The 22,926-nt window shown below is 39.5% G+C and overlaps 1 protein-coding gene across 4 annotated transcripts in view; it reads right to left on the bottom strand.

The window, feature by feature from the left end:
* NHSL1 (NHS like 1) overlaps nucleotides 1-22,926 on the bottom strand; it is a 187,352-nt gene that overhangs the window by 16,783 nt on the left and 147,643 nt on the right. For 2 of the 4 annotated variants that reach the window (XM_062572479.1, XM_062572480.1), the window contains exons 3-5: nucleotides 15,429-15,556; nucleotides 6,256-6,448; nucleotides 1,256-1,387 (exon numbers count right to left, since the gene is read on the bottom strand). In XM_062572479.1, coding sequence (XP_062428463.1) covers nucleotides 1,256-1,387; nucleotides 6,256-6,448; nucleotides 15,429-15,556 — 453 coding nt within the window. The remainder of the gene's footprint in view (nucleotides 1-1,255; nucleotides 1,388-6,255; nucleotides 6,449-15,428; nucleotides 15,557-22,926) is intronic. The other 2 variants (XM_062572481.1, XM_062572482.1) reach the window with 1 other exon arrangement.

The following is a 22,926-nucleotide window of genomic DNA, read 5'->3' as shown; positions in this document are numbered from 1 at the left end:
CAAATGGCTAAAGCACTACAAGCCTGCCTGTTGTGGACTAGTGAACCGTCCAGAGAAAGCTCCTACAGTGAGATACTTCAGCCCTGAAAATTTCTGCAATGTAAAATAGGAGCCAAGGAAAACCTTCAAACAGTGCAATATGAAATGGGCTCAGCACAGAGATGAAAGAACAAAAATCAAGACTGTAAAACCTGTCACTCTTAGCAAGGAGACTGGAAAAAGCCACAAGTTCTTTTAAGATATTCACTGAAGACTTCTTTCTAACACGGTTGCCAACTGCATTCTTGTTTATTCCACCAGGTAAATTACAACCAACATTTTCAAGCATAAACCATATCTATCCAAAGGGGTCACAAATCTAACCTCAAAGTTTTTGGAAATGTTGTCAGTAGGAAGCATTTTCTACAGACTGCCACTCATTTCAAAATTCTTATGCCTGAATGAGTGTCAGTAACCTCTATAACTGAAAAGGGGTAATTTGGAACAGAACGTGCTGCTTTGTTCTGCTTTTTTCTGCTATCTGCCCTCAAGACATATATGCCAAAGAAAATCTCACAGAATCACAGAATGGTTGAGGTTGGAAAGGACCTCTAGAGATCATCTAGTTCAACCCCTCTGCTCAAGCAGTGTCACCTAGAGCATGTTGCACAGGATCGCATCCAGGCAGGATCTGAATATCTCCAGAAAAGGAGACATTCTTTCTCTACTACAAAACAGAGAGAGAGAAGTGAGAAGGAGGAAGGGACATGTAAATTACTTCCAATCAAATAACATTGATACTTAAGGGACTGCCAATTTAGGCAGACCATTTGGTCTAAACTGAACTGGAAGAAATAGGTAGCTTTATAGTACTTCACTGTCAGTGCAGCTCACAGCAGACTCAGGAAGGCATCAATGAATCAGTTTGTTACAAGTCAGTGCCTGCCCACTTCAGTTTTACTTCAAGTGAACATTTTGGGAGAGTGGCCCATATCTCCATATAGGCATTAGTTCCACAAACTTTACATCCCTGCAGATTTCCATTGCACCACCACAACATTTTCCAAACAGCACATCTCCTTCAACAGATGGAAGTCAACAGATAAAAAGCCCTTGTTTCCAGAGGCACCAGGTGGCAAGAAGGCATGCGTGTATTTGGAACTGTAATAGGCTATCAGACTGTATCGGTTTCATGAGCGCTGGTAATGTTATTAGTCGGGTAACGATAAGCAGTGACAATGAACAGTGGACGGAATACAGTTCTGATGAGCCATACCTAGCTCCTTTTGTATGTTGTCAGGGATTCCTGTAATAGTCTTTCTCCTTTTGACTTTCTTCGGCCGTCTTACCACCGTGTCTGTGTAAATTAGAGACCGCCGAATGCTGGCTTGGCGGTCGAAATTCTCCCCTAATACACGGTAGAACAAGCAAAGCAACATTACTTCCAAGCACACTGAAATCATGCACTTTCTTCCACTAGTTTTGTTGTAGAAATGAAAAAAAGGCATTAATAAATGATGTTAGCTTGGTCCTAAAATGAAGGTTTACACTGAAGGAAAAGATACAGCATATCTTCACAGTAAGGCTTTAAACACACATGCATTACATAGAACTGCAGGTTTTAAAAGGAATTTTGACTTCCCAGTTCAGATCAGCTGTAATTCCACTGAAGCAAACAGAATCCTTGATTGAACTGGGCCCTTTGGATCATAAGTTTTTTTTTTTTTTAAGTAATGAGCTTCTGAAAAAAACAAAACCACTCATGAAAATGAAAGATCACAATGGTTTGTACAGGAAGAGACATTTCTCCTGGCAAGAGCTGTTACAAGTCCCTTGTACAGCTCCATCATTAAATGCTTTCCTTTTTCGCTCCATATTGCTCTGAACCTGTCAAGTATACCATAAGCCTGGTGGTGATTCTTTTTTAACATGAATACAGATAATTACTACGGAGCATATGGAGATCTAATTGATCTTGTGATCTCACATATATTCCAGTCAGAATGGAAGCTGTTTGAAACTGAAACCTTGTAAGTGATCAAACGCATATGCAATGCCAAGAGCTGAGAAAAAATGTGTGTTTAAATGCACATTGCCAGACCAAGCCTTATAGTGACCATGTGCTGTATCTTAATGGGACCCAGAAGCACCACTATCATTAAGGTTGAGCAGCTTTTCTTTGGAAATTCACTTTTATTTAGAGGTTTATAATTTGGCCATTTCACTAGCAGCAAGATAAAACTCCTATAGACTGTCAGCAGCAGTGAAGTTAAATCTCCATCCCTTCTAGAAATCTTGAAAACTGCAAATTCCCTTTTTAAAAGTTGAAGCATTTTAAGACAATCCTAATTTTAATATAAGATGAGCTATTTAAAGTTGAAATGCAGAAAAAATGATACATACTTTGTTTTGTACTTTTTTTTCAAAAATTCATGACCAAATTATTTGCCTCTGAAAAGTGATTAATGCATGTGCACAGTAACTAGTATATCCGTCACAAAGACCATCCCTGGCTGACTACACATCAACATGATGTGTGTCATGCAGATAGTGTAGAAAACCTCATTATCTCTACAACAGTTAAAGATACGCTCATATATTAAAGTGTAGCATGTGGACTTCTTGTGAAAATACAAGTAAAAATGTAGCACTTTCATTCACCATATAGAAAGAGTCCGACGGTTTTAATGGAGTCCTGCGCTCCCATGGATGATATTCTTGCTAAACAAAATCCTTGTGACTACAAACACATGTCATTTTCCTCTGAGTTTTTAATTAATTGAAGTGAGGCCAGGTTACAGGAGGAGGAATCCCATGAGATCTATCAAATTTAGAGCTATGAATCCCATGGGCTTAGTAGAAGCCCTAAAATATTGAGACAAAACATCCACCGTCTGGGGCATTACTGCTATTAGGATGTTAGGACCCTTATGGGGCCAGGGTCAGGACTATTAGATAATCCTGCCAGGCGCTGAGCAGTTAATAATTCTAGCCTCATTATAACAACTGCAGCAAAGAAATCAAGAGAGAAATCTTTCCGTCTCTGAATGTATCTTTATCCATTCAAAGACCAACAGTTATGCCTGATACTGTGAAAATTAAATACAGGAAATCAAAGACAGTTTTGAATGTCCTAGTATAAAATAATATGTAAATGGCAAAGAAAGGGTGCAAACAAGGAGAGTCCTTTACCTAAGGTCTCAAGACACACAAACAGGGTGACCACGGAAAAAGCTACTGTGTGTCAGCTGATCCACAGTAACTTCTTGCCCTGTACTACCTAAGACCTAACTCAACCAATCTATCTTGAACTGCTTTTGATATAAAGCTTTTTGAAAGTCACAGTGCAAATTCAGAGAATTTCAAAATAGCAGCTTTAATAAATTCTAAGTCAGTAAGTAAAATTAGAATATTTCAGTCTTTTTTCTTGTCATATTTTTTTAATTGATGTTACTGTTAAATGTATTTTGAAGGTTTAAAGATACTTTTCTCCTCTCTTTACAGGTTTGTAACAAATCATCTAAGCATTCCTCATGCAGTTTATTCAGTTTTTTCGGATTCACCAAAAATATTTAAATATGTGTTTAAACCTCACTAAAGTCAGTTCAGGAGGACTCAAACAAATGCTTAAATGTTTTGCAGAATCCAGCCTTGCGCTGATCACCTCCACCATCACCAGACCAGCTTCCTCCATCTGTAAAGAAAGTTAGTTCCAGAAAACCCACTAGAGCAGACAGCATTTTAACACACACCTTTTAACCCATAGGATACATAAAAGCAGACTGGCCACCACTAAAAATTAGGCCCAATCCCTTCCAGAATAAGCTCAGCCCAGTCAATTCCAAAGGTGAAAACTGCTTCCAAATCTGGATGTCTAGTCAGCAGCCTGTCAGCCTAATGCAATGCCCCTGCACCTCCAAGCTATGCAACAGATTTTTACTACTGCTTTATTAGTTGCAATCTGTTCACTGAAGAGCCGTGCAAGCCCAGCTAGGGGAATATTTGTTGCACTGCCACATGAGGGGCCATGATCATTATTAATGCACTGTTGAAAAGGCTGTCAATTCCAGCATCCTTCTCTGAAGGAAATGTTTTATTTCATGCCAGGAGTAATAAATGGAAGTCTTCTGACCTCTCTTCTGGGCCAGTGAGAAAAAGAGCAAGCAAAGGAAAAAGCCAAATCAAAACAAAAATACAGCTATGGTTCACTCCACAGTACTAATTTTTGGTTGTTTTTTTCTTGCTTCATGAAGTAACATAAGGGACCTCACAAAATAAAATTACTGAGTGTGGGAAGGCAGAGGAGGGGAGCAGATTGTGACTTTTTAAAGGGGAGCAAGCACAGGAGTCTTTTTTTTGAGGGGGGGGGCACAGTCTGTTATTTTAGCCTATCTTGTTTCAAATTCACAATACAATTATTTCATGGAAAAGAAACTATGTGCTTTCTGGAGACCAGCTCACAAACTGCAGGAATAACCATCTTTTACTGTCCTCCTTTCAACACCCTCCTATTGTCATTTTTATAGGAAGGAAATGCTAAACACCAAGTTCTAGGAAGCTGAAGTATAATCTGTAAGTGTGGGGTCTTTTTTTTTTTTTTTAAAAAAAAACACACAACTGCTGAGTAGGAGACTGCAAAACAAAACAATTTAAGAGGCACAAGGTTTGCTATACCACTTGAATTAATCTGATTGAAATTCCAAGTATAGTTTATCCAAATCCATTAAACAGTGTGCCCAGCAACACTAACAATGACTGTTATTTGATCTCTTTTACACCATTTTTTTCTTCCATCTGTTTACTTCCTCTTTATATTTTCAGTACACAAGGTCATTAAATCAAACCACAGATTACTCATTCTGTAAGTATAGCATGTTCCTGCTGTCACAATATCTTAGCCATGCTCAGGCTTATTGATTATGTCAGCTAATCCAATCCCTTGTCCCTGTAACTCTGCCTACTGCACCTGTATCCCACATTCATACACAATGCCAAATGGCTTAGTAATATTTTAGCATTGCATTTGTTTTTTTCCTGCTAATTCTTATTCAGAGGTGGGTTGTTGGTAATGTTCTGTTGTTCTTATACTATTAATTTCAAAAATTTTCTGCTGTTTATTTAAAGTAATTGTTTTTGTTGATTGCTCAAAGCTCTCTGATGGTTGTCACTGGCCTTAAATTACAATGTATCTTAAAACCTTACCAGCAGAAATCTTCAGCAAAAGTAGTACTGCTCCTTCCCTTACAAAGGCTAGTTTATATAAATATACCTGAAAAAACTATTAGTAGTCACATAGGAAAAGGGACCATTTAATTTACTTTCGAAACAAAACCAAACATCACAAGCTATTGAATAGATTATAAGAGTAAGCACAAAGCCAAACAGAGCCATATGGCATTTGAAATAAATTGGATACTGAATATCATTCTGGTTTTGGCAGGAAAACAGTCAGTTATTTGAATTAACTAACAATAGAGAATCTCGATACTGTGCAGAGAGAGAAGGATTATTAAATGGAACTGATAATTCAATCTTTTGTAGAAATTCTATTTACATACATCAGGAAATCTATTCAGATTTAGGCTTTTCACACAATTTAACCTCTAGAGTTGAGTGGGAGTTCTGCAACTGCGAAATCAAAGACTACTTTGAAAATGGAAATCAATATACCCATACTGTTTACACCAATAATATGTGGACTATTTTCATGCAAGTTAAATGACCTACCAAGAGACTTGCTTGAGCGCCCAGTCTCATTAACTTTTCCTGTTCTTTCCCTACTTTCCTTGTCACCTAAACCTCTTCAACTGATAAAATAAGATCCTAGAATTCTTTTCCTCCAATTTTGGAGCACTTAGTCTTTGGAATACAGAAGTCTCTGATAACCTTCCTTACACAAAACTTCTAGGAGAAAATCCTAAAAATCATTAACATTGCACAAAACACAATTTTCTCTTACAGATTTTCAGTGCTGCCTACAGCAAAACATAGTGGCATATCAAATCTCTAGTATTCCATAAACCTCTAAATGCTGTTTCAAGTTCATGTTGTAGAGATTATCCCCACTAATGCTCATTTTAAGGAATTTTGAGTTTTTCCTCATTCAACTCGGAGAGAATATTAAACACAAAACATTGTTTTGAAAAAAAGTGCAGTTAGTAATGCAAAATTCACAAATCAAATATACAAATGTCAAAATATTATCTAATTGGATGACTCCTCTTTTATCCCTCCCCCAACATGCATACTAAGAAGTTACTGAGATTAAAAGCCTACCAGTCACATTAATAGGAACCACATCTGTTTGGACTGCCTGTGCTTGTTGTCGCATTTTCTCTTCTGGTGTTGGCAGTGGGAGTGACTTGGTCCAGTTTGTTTGGGTGTTGATATCTGATAACTCATTTGAAACAGGCGTTTTAGGCCTTTTGACAGTAATGAGCTTTTCTTCTTCTGGGGAGGAGACGGAACACTACAAATAGAAATACATGCAACAATATAAATTCAATACCCTCCCTCCCTAAAAAGAAAAAAAAAAAATCAGTGCTGGACTGAAATGGTGCTAAAGCATTGTCACTGCAGTCAGACTGATTACTAGTGCAACACATTACATTCCTATTCACCTACAAATATCACACAGACCTATACAAGCTTTTTCTTTTTTCTAAAATAGATTGTATTTATCCAATACACCCAACCAGTCTAAGCAGCACAGACAAACAAGAGGAGAGAGTGGTCTTGAGCAGAGCAAAGCACAGTAATTATCTCAGAGATCTGCGCTATGCCTGGAGCGTTAACCTCCCTCAGCGTTCAAGGAGTGCGCAGTTTGCCTCCTTTCCCCTCTCTCCTCACAGCACCCTGTAGCAAGATTTGAGCACTGCCATGATCTAGTTGTCCTCAAACACGAGGATGTGTAAAACCTCTGCAAGAAGCCTGCTATCAAGAAACAGAGTTTGAGAGTGAGCAGTAAAAGAACGAACCAAGGTGCTGTGCAAAGCTGTCAACCAGGGCTCAGCAAGGTAGCAAGAGCAACCGTTTTGGCCTCGAAGAAACTCATGCCACAGAGGACAGTTCACTTTGCTCTGTTTTTAAAGGCTGAAGAAGTTCAGTGTTAGCAGCCACAGAATGGTCATTTTTAAATCTTTAAAGTCATCAGGACTTTATCAAAACATTAGGACTAGCATCCATGATAAAAAGCCACTTTATTGTAAAATGTGGGTTGCTGCTTTGTTGTTTCTTATTTTTAAAAACTTTCCGCACCAGAAAGAGAGGCTGAAACAGCTTGCCCAACTACTTTCACTAGGCAAAATTACAGTGCCAAAAAAGACATTAGCTTTAGGGTGGCAAAACTGTTTTCATTACAAGGTCCGTATTTGGATGCCAGTATTGGTCTCTTAACTGATACAACAGTATCACCCCACAGCAAACCCTGAGGATGAGTAGATTCAGGGCAAATGGAAAACATCTTGGGGGTTTATAGAAGGTGGTCACAAACTCAAATCCCAATAGACATCGATTTCTCTGTGCCCATGCTTGTGCTGGCCATGTACTGGCGGGAAACCCAGAAGCAGGGGCGGAAGAGCTAGCGGAAGATTTCTTCCTCTTCCCAAGCAAAATAAAAAAGAACAAAAACTTTTGAGAGAAGCTGTGCAGAGGCTGTAGTGTGCTGCAATCACTCTTTGTAATTTCTGATTTTCACTTTCTACCTGTTGTCCTGCTCCTGCTCTTTATAAATGACATTTACCACATGATGTTTTGATTGTAAATTCTAATAAAAAAGCTTCCAGGCAGAAAAAAAACCCCCTCTTCATATAATAATAAAAATAAGAAAAAAAAAAACTTTCACACAACAGAATTATTAGTAATGCCAATCTTTAGTATGGAATTGCACTTAGAAACTTAGGGGTTTCCCACATTTCGGTCAGGCCTCCGTTTCCCTCCTAGGCCGGCCGAGGAGGGGGCGGCCACGGTGCAGCCCCCGGCCCCTCGTGCTCCTGCTCCCGGGGGGCCGTGCGAGCACCCTGTGGCGCCAGGGGCTGCTCTGCGCACAAGGGCTCAGCCCTGCAGCAGCCACCCCAAATCCTTCCAGTTCAAGTTATCTGCAGGACTCCAACAGTTCTGCAGCTCCCCTTGTTTTTAAAAGGCACTGAAACCATTTCCACAAAATCTATGCGAATGTTTATATGTTTACGTGCGTATGTACACGTGTGTATATATACGTACCCCCGCCTCGCACAGCACCACCAGTACTTGCCCCTCTCAAATCACTCAGATTTATAAAAGCCTTCACACGCTTCAGCGGGCTGGCAGGGGCTCGCCGTCGCAGCCGGGACGGCAGCTTGCGGGCCGTGCCTTCCCGTGGCGCGGCCTGACACCAGCTCCGAGCGAGAGGGTTCGCAACGACGGTGGTGCGGCTGCCGGCAGCCCTGCTGCTGCAGGGCAGCGCCGGCGTCGCTGCGAGCACGCGTGGGCATGTGCTTAAAGGCGCAATCAGGGCTTCAAGGGGGAAAAAAATACTATTCCCCCCACCCCGGGAATGCATTTTTCTCCTACCTTTTCTCTAGGCCCCATGGGAGACATCGCAAGGTGAGTTTTGGGGGGCGAGGAGAAGCTCCGGTAACCTACTGCTGGTCCAGCTGACAGATACTGTCAGCCCCCAAAATCGTCACCTTCAAACTGCACTGCAGCGTGCGGGCCCAGCTGCTGTGCAGCAGACACCTCAAGGGACGTCTCAAGAGGCATTTGGTTACAAAGCCATATTTCCTTTCCAAGGAAACTACCCAAAGTAGGATCTTCCCCCCCCCCCCCCCCCCCCAAACAAATCTCTTAAAGTATTGAGATTAGACAGAAAAATTGAAGCATCTGCTACAAGGGAATCCTACCTATCCAAAAAACCCATGGAATAACCATCACAACTTTTGAAGGCAAAGTCCACAAATTTGGCAAAGGATGGAGGAAGGACAGAAATTAATCAGTCCAGTGAACATATAACTAATGAAAAGCAATTGAAAACCCAACTGCACAGCTGTGGTCTTTTACACTGTGCACTTTTACAATGAAAATTATCTTCTACCACAGGACAGCGGTCTACCTCCATAAAGTAATTCAGAGGTGGGTTTGAGTTTAGGAGGAAATGTTCATGCTTCATCTGCAGGTATTTTTACCACGGTTTTCATAGCTTTTTGATATAAAGATATTTTGAAGGGCATTACAGATACAGAGCTAGAAAACTGCTCATCTTGCACCTTATTCATGCAGAAATTATTTACCCCTAATTAGGTTGAAAACAGAACAGAGAAATTCACAACAACAAAAAGAGGTGTATTGTGTACTTTACATTTCTTTACATGATTTACAGATTTTTAGAAAATATTCCTAGATTTCCAACACCAAAGCTTGCAGAAAGACTCAACATATTGCTGCTGTATAAACAGTAATGTCTTTTCAAGCAAGGTATGTTGTATTAGAAATAGTACTGGACTGGGCAGTGCTTTGAGATTTTGCGATGTGCTTAGCAAATCTGATCATAAACACTATCTCCATAATTGAACAGAAGGCATCTGTTCCCATTTTTAAAGCATATTTTATTCAGAATAACTTTATTCTTGGACTTAAGATGGCCAAACTTCCATGTTGGTGCAGCTGGGATGTTGCACTTGACTCCTGTGGAGAATTTATTGGAATTTCTTCTTTTTAATAGACCATGGAAGTGAAAAGTGGTATGTGAAAAGGATGGGCTTGGACCTTGCAGTTGTTCATAAACATCCAATACAGGGGGATAAGAATTAATTTTCAAGTGGGAATTGAGATGAGAATCTAGGAGAAAAAATGACCTATAAATACACCATGGACAAAGACAAGCTATTTAACTCATTAAGTCAGAGCCTCTTCATTGCCCTGTTGACCCACTATCCTGCCAGTCTACTAGGTTCCTTGAACACAAAATAGTTTCACTATCCCAGCATATTCACACTACTTGAAAGGTCCCAGCTGATAAGTGATTCTACCCTCACAGCATGTCCTGCCTAAATTCTCTGTTTATTCTGATTTTCTTGTAGAGAAGGATCATGTCCCAGTGGTTTACATTACACTGTCTGAAAAGACAGGACCCCCGGGAGGCAAATTCAACCCATACAATTTTACCTTTAGCAAAGGAACTTCAAACCTCTAATCATATCTTTCCCCTCACTGCAAACCGCAATCATTTCTAAAATTGCAACTTCTGAGGAAAAAAAAAATCCTTGTATTGTTGCGAACAGGAGCCATAGCAATTTAATTGGCTGTTGGAGTCATATTTCAGCTCTCTGTTGAATTCATGTATATTCAGCTATTCATGGATCCCAACTTCTTATTTCTTTTCCAGGCTTTTATTAAGTGTGATGGCATCAAGTGCCCTTTTTCCAAACGCAAAGGAACCAAATCAAACAGTAACAGGAAAAATAAATAAGTACTTTCCAAACCCAGTTGTACCCCTCCTTCTTGGTTAAACAGCAGTTTATATGACTGCTTCATCTGGGGAGTATGGGTGTCATACTGTGTTCATACTGCCACATTATAAATTCACATTAAATTACAGTTAACTCGAATCAGTCATATTCTGCACTATTTCGCGACCTCTAGACCAAGGCCCCTAATCTAGTCTCCCTGATTTTGGTAGAATATTCTTGTTAATTCTGTGCACAGAGCTTTAGTTGCACTAGGCAACTTCACCACTACTCACAAATCATTCACTTCGTAGCCTTCACCGCCTCATTACAGAGGGGATTTATTTGTCAGCAGAAACTACTGACCACCAAGCAAGTTACCCACTTAACCAGTACTGCTGAACTATTGCTTTCTTCTTTTACTCTGTTGCAATTGATTTGAAATAGGTAAAGTCATATTGTGTGATCAAAGATCTACCTAGCAGAAGTATCTGCTTTCTGACAATGCCCAACAGAAACTATATAGATAACACTAAATCAGTGCACGCATGCAGGGGACACTTTCCCCTGCATATCGTCTCAGCATTGCATGGATTTCTCCCCCAAGAACCTATCAGGTTGTCTTCTGAACCCACATAGACTTATTATCCACATTTTTTGCAGTAATTGCATAGTTTAAGTATGTGATGGGCAAAGAATTATCCTCTTTTGTTTGTTCAAAGAGTTTCTGTATTAATTTCCTTATGCTTCAGCATTTTATCATTCAAATTGCCATTTCAAGTCAATAAATTTTCAAAAAGTGTGAAGCAGTATAAAATACACCTGGTGATTACAAAAGCACCCTCACTTATTTGCAGTAAATGAATAGGGAGACAAGCTGAGGGCATCCTCACCAGTTCTGCCAGAGCCCTTGTGGCACAGCTCTAGGACGGTCGCACCTCCCAGCTCAAGCAACAAACCCATTTAGCCCCTCTTAACACATCAAGCAAAATTTTGAACCAGACCTTCTCAAGTCCCTGTAAACCAAGACAGTTTAACGCATTTGTTTCCACTTAAGATACTAAGCCTACCTAAGATACTAAGGTACTCTTGCACATACTGAACACACAATTAAGAGTTTTGCCAAATACAGTGGCAAAAGCAAAATTTTCCCCATAAACAAATGCAGTAAACATTTCGTCACCCCAAGTTTGATAGACTGTAGCAAGATAAAGTTCTTAAGCCAAGTGATAGGACCAGAGGATAAATGCCCTGAGTTTCTGGCATACCAACATTTTCACAGTTAGAATAAAGACATTATTTAGTGCATGCCTGGGACTAAGTACTTTGTATAGCTGGCATTCATCATTTTAGAAGTAATGCATTGGTCCAAATTAGGAAAGTTTTTCTTGGCTAGTTAAAAAAAAAAAAAAAAAAGGAAACAAGCAGCCAAATAATGAAACACACTTCCCCTGATGAGGGTGTTCAAAAGGGGCAAATGTTAAAGGAACAAAAATAATTAAATTTTTTTCAGTTTATCAAGTATATAAAGGATGCCAGATTGCAGATAAAAAAGCAGTAATGAGAAAAAAATATATATAAAGGATATGAAACACATGACATTCTTTTGTTGAATGGTTGATTTTTTTTTTTTTTTTTTTTTGACAGAAAACAGAAGCAGCTATGGATTGAAGACTAAGAGCATAATAAGACTGCAGATGTGCTAATGCTACAAGTACCATCAAGCTGCAGATATGACAGCTGGATGCTCCCATTTGTGGGCAAGGTACCTTGATGCTCCAGGGAACCAAGTTACAGCAGGCACTAATGCAAGACTGAGAGATGCAGTCTAACAGACTAGACTGTTGAGTGAGAGAAAAAGAAACAAAGAGAATGAGTGACAAAAGGGAAAGAAAACAGAATGAGAAAAAACACGAAAAAGACAAAATACATTTAAAACGCAATGCATACATTTCAGAACGCTAGCGGAACCAGAGTTTCAAAGTGATATTTCAAGATCTTAACACTAGGAAAACAGATCCATAGTGAAGGACAGAAAACTTTCCAAGCACTGTCACCAGTAGCGGTATGTAAGAGATAAGAAAAGGAACACTGGTTGCAATACTGTGATGTAAAAGTCAGATAAACCAATTTAATCTCCAACAAACTCAATTAGCATCAGCAGAAATACACTGATGTGGAACTTGGCCTGTGCTCCATTAAGGTAACGTGTAAGAATCAATGTAAGAGTAAAAAGGTAGTTCCATTTATTTCATTTTGTATAAGCTATCATTCAGAGACTTCAAGTTTCTGTCTTCTACTTTTGCTTGTTTACTTGTTTTAAACTTGAACTAACTTGCCTGTTTATCCTCAGCAGTTTTCCTTCCAAACATCGAGTGTTCAGCTTCTCTTAGACCTTTCCCTAAGAATCTTGCTGAACCATGTGTTTGTAGTATCAATATTATCCTCTGGTGGCAGACACTTACCTCCACAAAATAAGAGAATGTTTGTGGATCTAGGACTTTTATTTGCATGACCTAAGCCATGGTTTCATATTATGTCTTCAGAGAAAACAGACAAGTGGAGTATCTGGCTGTAACATATATATTTCTAAGTAGATAATAAAAGAGTAGGGAAAGATGGTTTCCTCTGCAAAATACCATGTACTAAAATACAATTTTTCTGCAAGTTGGCAATTCTATCAATTTAGAAGCAAGTTTGCAAACAGTAAATAGCTACTCATTCATTTATTATCTTGCTGTCCTTGAATTTCAACAATTAAATACTACACACACAGAATTTAAATGTTTGCTTTTTTGCTTCAAGTAGACAAAGATGACTACAAAGCTTTTGTTCAGTGGTAACGAGGTCACATCATAGGGTCTTGGTGACCCGAGTTTCACATCGTTACTCAAGACTCTTCTTCTGACACCTGAAAAATGACTGTCTAAGGACACAAGACTTGACATTTTTACCAGTGGGATTATAAATCAAGGTTAGATAGCTGCTTATGGTATGTGTTCATTTAAAACTGAATAAAGTGTAGGTCATTACTTAAAGCAAAGCCAATTAAAAAAAAAGATACTGGTCAAAGGACACCACAAAACACTGAATTCGACAATATGAAGGGGAATCACAGTGCAGTTTTGTAATGGATTAACATCTTTATGAGCTCTAAATAGAAGTTAAGGTTAACGTTCTGAGATAATCAGAAATGTCAAAGACTGTCAATTTGGCAATTATCTTTCTCTACAGCTCATGCTTGCATCAAAAAAATATTTACAGAAAACTGTTCTAACTTGAAATGGCTATACTTTCCAGGAGGCATAATCAGTTATATTTAAAATTTTCAGAATACACAAAAATCATTTGTAACACCTTATGCTAAGATTATATTCCATGAAAACTTTAACCAAGATAAGAATGACAGCTCTGAGTCTCTAAGAGGCCTTACAGATGCTAATATGCTCTAAATTCTATTAGATCTTTTTAAAAAGTGTATTTATATTTTTTAAATGTCACATTAGTTTTACATATGTAGGTGGGTCACAAGCTGTATAGCACTAGCTAGGACAAGTTGATAATAAGTATGTATGTGTGGAAAGTATGTATTATATTAATAGAAACAAACAATCAGTCGATATTTTCCCCAATGCAAATTATAATGCCACTGATTTCAGTAAGGTTTTGCAAGTTATCATTAGAATGTATTCCAAGGTATTAATGTGCTTTACATTCTCTCTTCACTGACAGTGCATACTGCATGGAGCTAGCTAGAATGCTGCAACATTTCCTGCCAAAACACAAACATAATACAATCAAAATCTGGATGAGAGCCTGCACACATAATCACAACGATTTTTATTACATGATTAAAAGACATTGAGGATAGAATTGAAAAAGCTGTGTGATGGTATCCTTCAAGCTGAGTTCACAGGATCTGCACACTTTGCACAGCAATAGACTTATTTGGTCTTTGCTACAAAGACAAATGTAGTTCAGTAATTACTCAAAAAAAATAAAAAATAAAAAAAAACTAAATAGTGTTACAATCAAGGATATCCTACCTTTCTCTAACCAAACTTCCATGGCAAAGCATTCTATAATATCTATCTTGAAAATCTTGGGAGTTCTAGCATTTCAGGTTTGGACAGGCAGAGTTTAGAGCAACTTGCTGTCCACCCTAGTACTAGCATTTTAACCCACGGAACCGAGGCTAGACACAGCTTGCGTTTTAGAGCCCATAGGCACAGCAGGAAAAGGTAAGGACAGAGAGGAACTCCCTTGCTTTTTCAGAAATGTTAACAATAATTAACAGCTTTTCCACTGAAACAGATGCTGATAAAAAACCACAAGATGTCTTCACAACCTTCTTAGGATTTTTATTCAACTGTTCCTTCTCTCTCTCCTCTCTCTTTTTATTAGTTTCATTATTTTTTAGATTCTAAGTTAATCATAAATCACCTTGAGCTGCAGGCATATAAACATGAAGCAAAGTGAAACATAGCAAGTAAACCCAGCATCTACAGGCAACCCTTCTGCTCTTCTGCAACCACTCACGCAAGGGGCCGTGATTCATTAGGACAAAATCTCTACTACTGAAACTGCATAATCATATTAGAGAGCAGTTCAAAATGTGTACGCGTTGCTGTTTGAATATGCTGGTGACTGGTTAAAAGTTCTTCCTGGTACTTTATTATATATACTTATCAGTTTCAGAACAGCTACCTGCACTGGTGTCTTCTCTCCACAAAATTACCAAACTCATCCTTGCTTTTACATCTTTACTGCACCAGTGGGAATGTTAATTTAAATACACAGCTAAAACTAGGATTTTTAAGAGAAAATCTAACTACAGAAGTCAGACGATTTAAAAGCATTGCAATTCAAAGGATAAACACTTATCTATCGCCTTACGATCCTTTAAAATGATCTTATGATCCTTAAAATGATCTTTTAAAAATCCTACCCCATCTGAATAATAAGAATACTGCAGGCAATTAAACTGTACAGTGTATATATTCCTTCCAGCACTTTTCCCCCCATTACCTTTTGTTCAATTTCTTCATAATCATCCTGGTAACTTCCACAGATTGCACTGGAGGAAGAGGAAAAGGTTGGGCCCTGAGAGTAATACTGAGAGCTCCGATAGCCATCCCTCCGCAGTTTGTCACACTCTGTAGAAAGAGACAGGGCAACAGGAGATTAATTTATCACAAGAGCCAAAACTGATTATAATTGATGTGCAATACACCTACAAAAGTACATTATGTTTTATTGAATATATTTACCATGTGTTAGCATTGTCTTTCCTAAGTAACAGAACACAAAGTTCCTTTGTCTCATCTCTGTATTTTCCTCTCTGTCATATATTATACATATATATTATATACATATGCTTATACACTGCACATATACACGTCACTTAACTCTGGAGCTGACAAGAGCTTCAGAAAGACTATGCAGAGGGGGGAAATTGATTTATTTATTTTTTAAGTGAGGTCTGGCTCAGTGTCGGGACAGATGGCATAATCTTGCAGGATGGGAGACAGAAGCATGTTAGTAACATTGGGGTCTCGTTTGCCAGGCCGGCAGACATCCATTATGTGCCTTACTCTTGAAATGATGATGTTGCTCACTACTCAAGCGCCATCTGCTAAATAACTTTGGCACTGACCACTTGTCTCGTCTTCCTGCCTAAGGAAGAGACCATTTATTGTGACCTCAGAGCAAGGAAAGCAAATTACAAGGAGCTCAAAATCTCACATCACCCTTTGAGCGTGTGCAGAGCTCAGAAAAATTCAGAGTAAACCTGCATCCCCAAAACGGCCACAACTCTAGACAGCACCCCTTTCCCCATCCATCCAAATTTGCCATTAGTGTCTTTCTATCTCTTAATTGATATTCAGTGTGATTGTGCTAAAGAATAACAGACGCTGGAGCATACGGAAAAATTAAATGTTCAAGATGTGGCAACCAAACTGATCTGCCCAGTCAAACTGTTAGCTTTACATTTCCGGAGACAGAAATCTGAATCTGCCGAAGTCAAGGAAAGCCAAAAGGAAAATTAAGTATTTAATACATTTTTATCTAAAAACTGAAATTTCTGTGTAGCATATGAGCACTATCATGACACAAATTGCTTTTGTCATCACTTGCTGCAGAAAGATTTTCTGCAATTGTATCATGTCAATGTCCTTATTTTGATCTCTTTAGTACCCCTGAAAACAGAAAATATGTTTTTTTTATTGAAGGAAAGATTTTATAGAGACTTTTACTTGTCAAATGAATAAAGAGTTGTAACTTGAAAACTGTAGCATGCTTTCCCTCTGTTATTTTAGATGCCTCCAAGACCAAGATCTGAGGACTCTAAGACAGGTTAACTGACCTACAGCAACCACAGCTCTGCATGACGACTTCATCAACATAGATTCCCCTGTACATGTACATCCACATTAAGCACACAACCTTAGGATTTGGTAGTTAGTCTTCTTTCTCTGTCAGAGCCAGGCACGTGTCCTGGCCTATCTCATATTTCCCTACGAGGTCAAAAAGGGTACTGTGGCATGAATCTTTTAATTCTCTCTCAATTCAAAGACCAAGGGTAGTGGTGGATTTTGAGACCCATATCAATTACCACATCCCTAAAGCACAGGGTTCATAATCATGTTTACTTGTTTGTCATGCGTTAACATTCATTTCACTGCTGGCATCTGGCACACCGCTGCTGCACTTCAGAACAGGGGTAGGAAAAGGCCTGCCAGTGATCTCAGTCGAACAGAAGCTCCTGCACCTCTCTCTGAAATCTGGCACTGGATCCTGCCAACTCCAGTGCATAACGCTCACAAATGCAAACCACTGATCTGCTGGTTTGCAGGTATTTTGAAATACAAAGCAACAGTGGTAAGCAGCTGCAGCAGAACAAGATTCAGGGAACAAATGAAAAAAGAAGAACAAGTAAAAAAGACTTGGACTTGTGGCAGCTTGCTGCACAGCTTAATGTACTAACTTGTCAACTTAGTCACTATAAGTTTTACTTTCAGACCAGTCACTAATCACTACGTACAAGAGAGCTTAAGGTATATGCAAGAATACACTTGTTTTTCCTCTCGTTCTTGGGCTAAAGCCTACTGGCTATTTACGTGATGCACAGATACTACAGAATGTCCCCAAAGCAATGTAATTTTATGGAACTAGATACATGTACGCTCTAAGATGAATAGCTTTACTTTATCTATTCTCCTAATCAAGGAGACTATGATGATGATGAATAGTGCTTTTCATGAGGCCCAAAGGAGCCCCAAAAACTAGAGAACACAACACTGAAGGTCTCAATTCCAGAGTAAGTTCAACAAGTAGACTGACAATAAAAAACTGACAGTCTATCAAGCTCCTGACCTTCACTTGAGCCCAGAACAGATGTTCAGGATCCAAGTAACATCAGAAGCCATTGCAGTGACAGTGTCAGAGAAGCCAATAGAACTGCTACAAATAAAACAAGTGAAACACACCAAAAAGGTTCCTTGTCCTGAAGGACAGCCTTTTTTTTTTTTTTTTTTTTTTTTTTTTTTTTTTTTAATGTCACAGTATAGCACTTGAGTCCAACAAACATCAGCAGTGGTTTGACGCAGATTTCCTGCATGTTACAACTGATCAGAAGCATAACACAAGGGCAATTATCACACACCACTGAAGCCGCTATAGCTGCCAGACTGAGGGTGGTAAACTTTTCTGTTTAAAGACCATTCTAGTAGGGAGTACGCACACATATCTGATCACTATTATAAGGTGCACATCGTCTTCTGGAAGCAATCAGGTTTGTATTTTTCAGATATATGTTTTAATTTATTTATGTGGAAAATACCCAGGAAGGAGATAGAACCACTTACTCAAGGAAAAATTCCAGGCACGGATCCTTTTTCCCAGAAGAGCAGTACCTTTTCCCATTTCCATCACCCCATTATCCAGAGAGGAGCACTGTACACTGAGTTAGTGAAAACGTTCTTACAGTTAAGTATGTTATTTCAGAGATGACTGTACTGAAGCTGAAGAGGAAGATAAGGACACAGCCAGTTCCAGTTATTTACTATCTTCCATTTAAGATGCAACAATACATTAATGCTAGCAGAACCACGGACACACACTGTCCTGATCCCGGTGGCAGAGCTGCCATTACCCACGTTAGCCAATGCACAAAAACATACAGAGACTTCCCATATTTCTATCCAAGAATTGCCAGGGCAAAACGCAGGAGACTGCACTAAGAAAGACACAACCACTCACTCCCAAGGATACACTGGACAGATCAACTCAGTAGCACATGCACAGTAAGCTCAAAGTATGTTCCAAGTGTTGCATGACCTTGAGCGTATCTGATCTGATCAGTGATGTTTCTGTGGCCCGGATGAACCCGTTCTGTTTACGCGACCAGCCTGGCCGCTCGCTCAGAAAGCGCGGGAGACAGGCACTGCTCAGAGATTGCCGCGGGGTGGTGCCGCGGCAGGGAGGCTGCGGCCACAGCCTCCTCCAGCCCCCAGCCGCTCCGCAGCAAGGCTGTGGCTACGCGCCCACAGCCTCCCAAGTTCAGTTCTCACTAGGGAAAGCTATACATTACCTTACCCCTTTCCTTCCATGATAGTGAACCATGAAATTTCAAAACCTCCTCTGTATTGTAAATAGTGCTTTAAAATTACCGTGGTCAGACCATGTTATAACTCAATTTATCCCCATTTACGTGGGAAAGTTAAACCCCCTCCTACAGAATCAAACTTTATCCAAGGTTGCATTTTGCTCTTTACACGGTGGTTTCTGTCAAGCACGAAGAAAACACATGGGAAATCTGGTCAAAAACCTTTCAGCAGCTCCCCCATCGGTTTCAGAGTTGTTAGAACAGGATAAATACAACGGGCAGGAGATGCATGAGAGGAGTTTTAAAGTTGTCCGTGTTCAGTACCATTATGTCTGATCACTGCCACATAACCAACCACCCATACGTCCGCTTGGCGTGCTGTTACCGCAGAGTTTGCTAAATCCTGGTATGAGACAAAAGCGTGCTGGGATGTGCTCCTCACTGACAACACGCAAGCCGCTTACCGCTCTCTTCCCTCCTGCTAAACCAGGCAGACAAGACAGGGAATTGGTGGGTAATATCAGCACAACATGTGCCAGAGGCACCCTTAGCACAAGGACTCCACGGAAAGAAGTGCAATTCCCCGCCAGAACTGTGAGCCACAAACACTTGTACAGCTTAATGAGCTTTTCAAATTTTATTATTTTTATTGGCAATACTACCACCTTCTGCAGGACAAGGTCCAAGGATCAGACTCCATCTGAATAACTGGACCTCTCCGGTTTAAACCCTTACAAGCCCCTGTAGCAAGTAGTCAGCCCAAACAAATAGAAACACCGTAAAGGCTTCTCAGTATAGGAGCTCTCTTCATTCTTGCACTAGAAATAGCTCCCATCTCACACTGAATCCATTTGACCCTGAGCTGTTAACACAAAGCAGCAAGTCTTGCATACCTAAGTGATTTACTGCTTTTCAAGCAATTTGAAACTATACTCTTACACTGCAAAAGTCACAAATCACCTGAGTGAACAGAAGGCACAGCACTGATACCTCATTAATTCATTTGACATGGTATTACCGTAGAAAAACAGGATTAACATATATGTTGTCTGCCAAGACAGACATATACAATGCATTTTCTCAATGTTGAAAGGATTGTTTTTTAGAAAAAAAAAGTGAACGTGTTTGGTCTTTTTCTTCTCCTTCAAGCTATTTTGGTAACACTTCATACCTGCAGAACTGCCTTTCACTAGAACCACTCACAGGAGCTGGAAAGTTTACATGAAGCAAAATGTATTGCTCTGCCAGCCACACATAGTAGAACCAGTCAAAGACGTATTTAGTCATTTTCTTAAGTTTTACATATGTTTTTTCTTTTTATTGTAAATTCCATGTGCAAGACTTATTTTTCATGGGCTTCCTCATAAAACTCTGCTTCACAGGCATCAGACTCCTCCATATACCTGCCGGCAAGGAAGAAGGGTTCCAGGTGCTAATTTCCTTGACTGAATCCCAGGATCTTGCTGCAAGGTACAGCCCCAGGCCACAGAGTTCTGCCACCTCATTATCCACTAGCCCTCTGGTCTGGTCTCCACACTACAGCAGGCCTGAACTGGCAGCCATCACTTACTAAATTACTCCTAATGAGATTACTTGTGGAAGTAAACATTGCTCATGTGACCACGGCAGAAACAGACCTTAAGCTCAGCACCTGTCTACATCCAAACATACACACTCAAGAGACATCCGTAAGCATTTATGAGACAAGAGTTAAATACAAGGAATCTACTTCTCTGTGTTTCTAAGTAGTTATTAGCAACCAGTAAAAATACTGTTGTCTTGAGAGTAAAACAACAAGATACCCATGTGGACAAACCTGCAGACTTGACATCAAGATTATTTAGACACCTGAAAAGTTCTGATTTGATTCAGATAAGTAGCTACCTACCTAAATACTGGGTAGGTGGAGCAGTGAAAGGCAGCAAGCAGAGACGCAACAGTTCAGAAACATCCAAGTTTGCCCTGGATCCCACAAACAGAACCTCGAGTCAACTGCTAAGATCCAAAATCAAAATGCCAGCTCGCTATGGGCAGTTTCTATGAGCCCTGCATTCAGGGTGCAGCACATGTGCTGCCCAAAGTTGCAGAAACAGAAACTCCATGGTGCAAAGGGAGAAAGGAAATGCCCAGAGCATGCTTTGGTGGCCTTCATACCGCTCCCCTGGTGTCTCACTGTAAGCAAGAACAGACAAGTGACAAGCTGACAGCTGGATCCACATGCCTGAAAAGTTATCTCAGCTAAACTCAGGGTGACTTCTTGGCAGAGCCTTTCTTGGCAGAGCCTTTCATGTTGTAACTTGTATTTTGTAGAGCTTTTTTTTTTTAAAAAAAAAAAAAAAAAAAAAGAGAGAGAGAGAGGGGCTATTAATTGCACGAGTCAGCTAAACCGTCAACCACAGAAATTAATCTGCTGACTGGTACCTTAGAACACATTTATCCGTTCACTACACATACCACCAGAAAACTGCTCTACTGCCTGAGGTCAAATCTTTTATTTTGTTTTGTTTTCGTTTTTAACTTTAAACACTGTAGTCAACCACTTTTTCTATACATACTCACAAAAACCCTTCTTTAAGTCATAACTACAAACACTCTTACTGTATAGTGACTTTTCAAAATGTGCAAATTATACCTAAAAATATCAGGTAGACTGAAGTACAACCTACATGTTTTTCTCATAAAAGTGAATTGATTAAATGACATCTTTGTTACTTTATATACTTTTGCGACTTTACAAGTCACAATGTGTTTTAATAATCACAGTAATATTATCACTTCTTATTTGTTTTAGAAGAAACCTTTGTCTCAAAGCTGACGAATAATCTAATCCAATTTTCATTTACTTCATGCATATTTTGAATTTATTTTTCCTATTGAGCTGAGACAAATAGGACCTTGTGGTATAGTCAGGACTAGAGGTCAAAAGACCTAAACTCCAGGTTCAGAATTGCTGTGGTCTCACTAATACCAAGCTAAACACTTAGGGTAAGAGTCAGGCAAGAACTGTACATCCGCAGACAGGCACTATGCTGTCTAAATTTCACATACGTGGCTGCTAAATTCAGAATCCTAATGGATACCTACATGCTGTCTGCAACATGTGGGTATAGCTAGGCACCTTAGAAGAAAGCCAGATAACAAAGAAACAGAGGTGGCTTAACTCTTGTCCTCTTCAGATGAGTAAGAACCAGCACACCAGGTCCAGCACAGGAAAGTCACAAGGACCTAACAGGGATTATAACATCTCGTTTTCTGATGATTTTGTATTTTTTTTTATCTAGTATTGCTTAAAGTAAAATGCCTGAAAGCTAAGAAAGTATTTTTCAAGTTGGTATGAATTCTAATTTTTGAGGATAACAACATCAGCCAACCTCCAACTTTCTGCTACTGTGCTGTAAATATTAGACAAAAAGGTTGCCACCTTAAAATAAAACACCACAATTGCATTTTGCATGGGACTGATCACACAGGTGTGCATGCAGGCATGCTCTAAAGCACAGGTACCAAACCATGCCCTGCGGAGGGATGCGGCTGCACCTCAGCCATTTCTAACCTCTATGGAGAAGCAGCAACAAGAGGGCAATTCCAGACTGGATGCGATGCAGAAGTGCAGGTAAATGGGGAACTTTCAGGGAGGTAACCTTAAAATAAGAAGCTTACTGAGGTCAAGACTGGGACTGTAATTTAAAACTGACACCGTAGTTCAAAGTTCTCTTTTGCTTAGTAAAACTAACTAACATTATTGGCTCTAGCTCTGAGACTTTCACAATTCCCTCATTTGTAAACAGGATAATAATGTATCACTGTCTTTCTGTGGAAATGCAGAGCTGTACAAATGCAATCTCAATTTTGACAAATATCTCATGCTAAATATGACTAAAAAAAAATAAAAAAGAGAGACGAGTAGTTCAATTTAAT

This window comes from Rhea pennata, chromosome 3 (assembly GCF_028389875.1).
Source record: "Rhea pennata isolate bPtePen1 chromosome 3, bPtePen1.pri, whole genome shotgun sequence".
Classification (NCBI taxonomy): Eukaryota; Metazoa; Chordata; class Aves; order Rheiformes; family Rheidae; genus Rhea; species Rhea pennata.
This window is presented reverse-complemented; position numbering and strand designations above follow the sequence as displayed.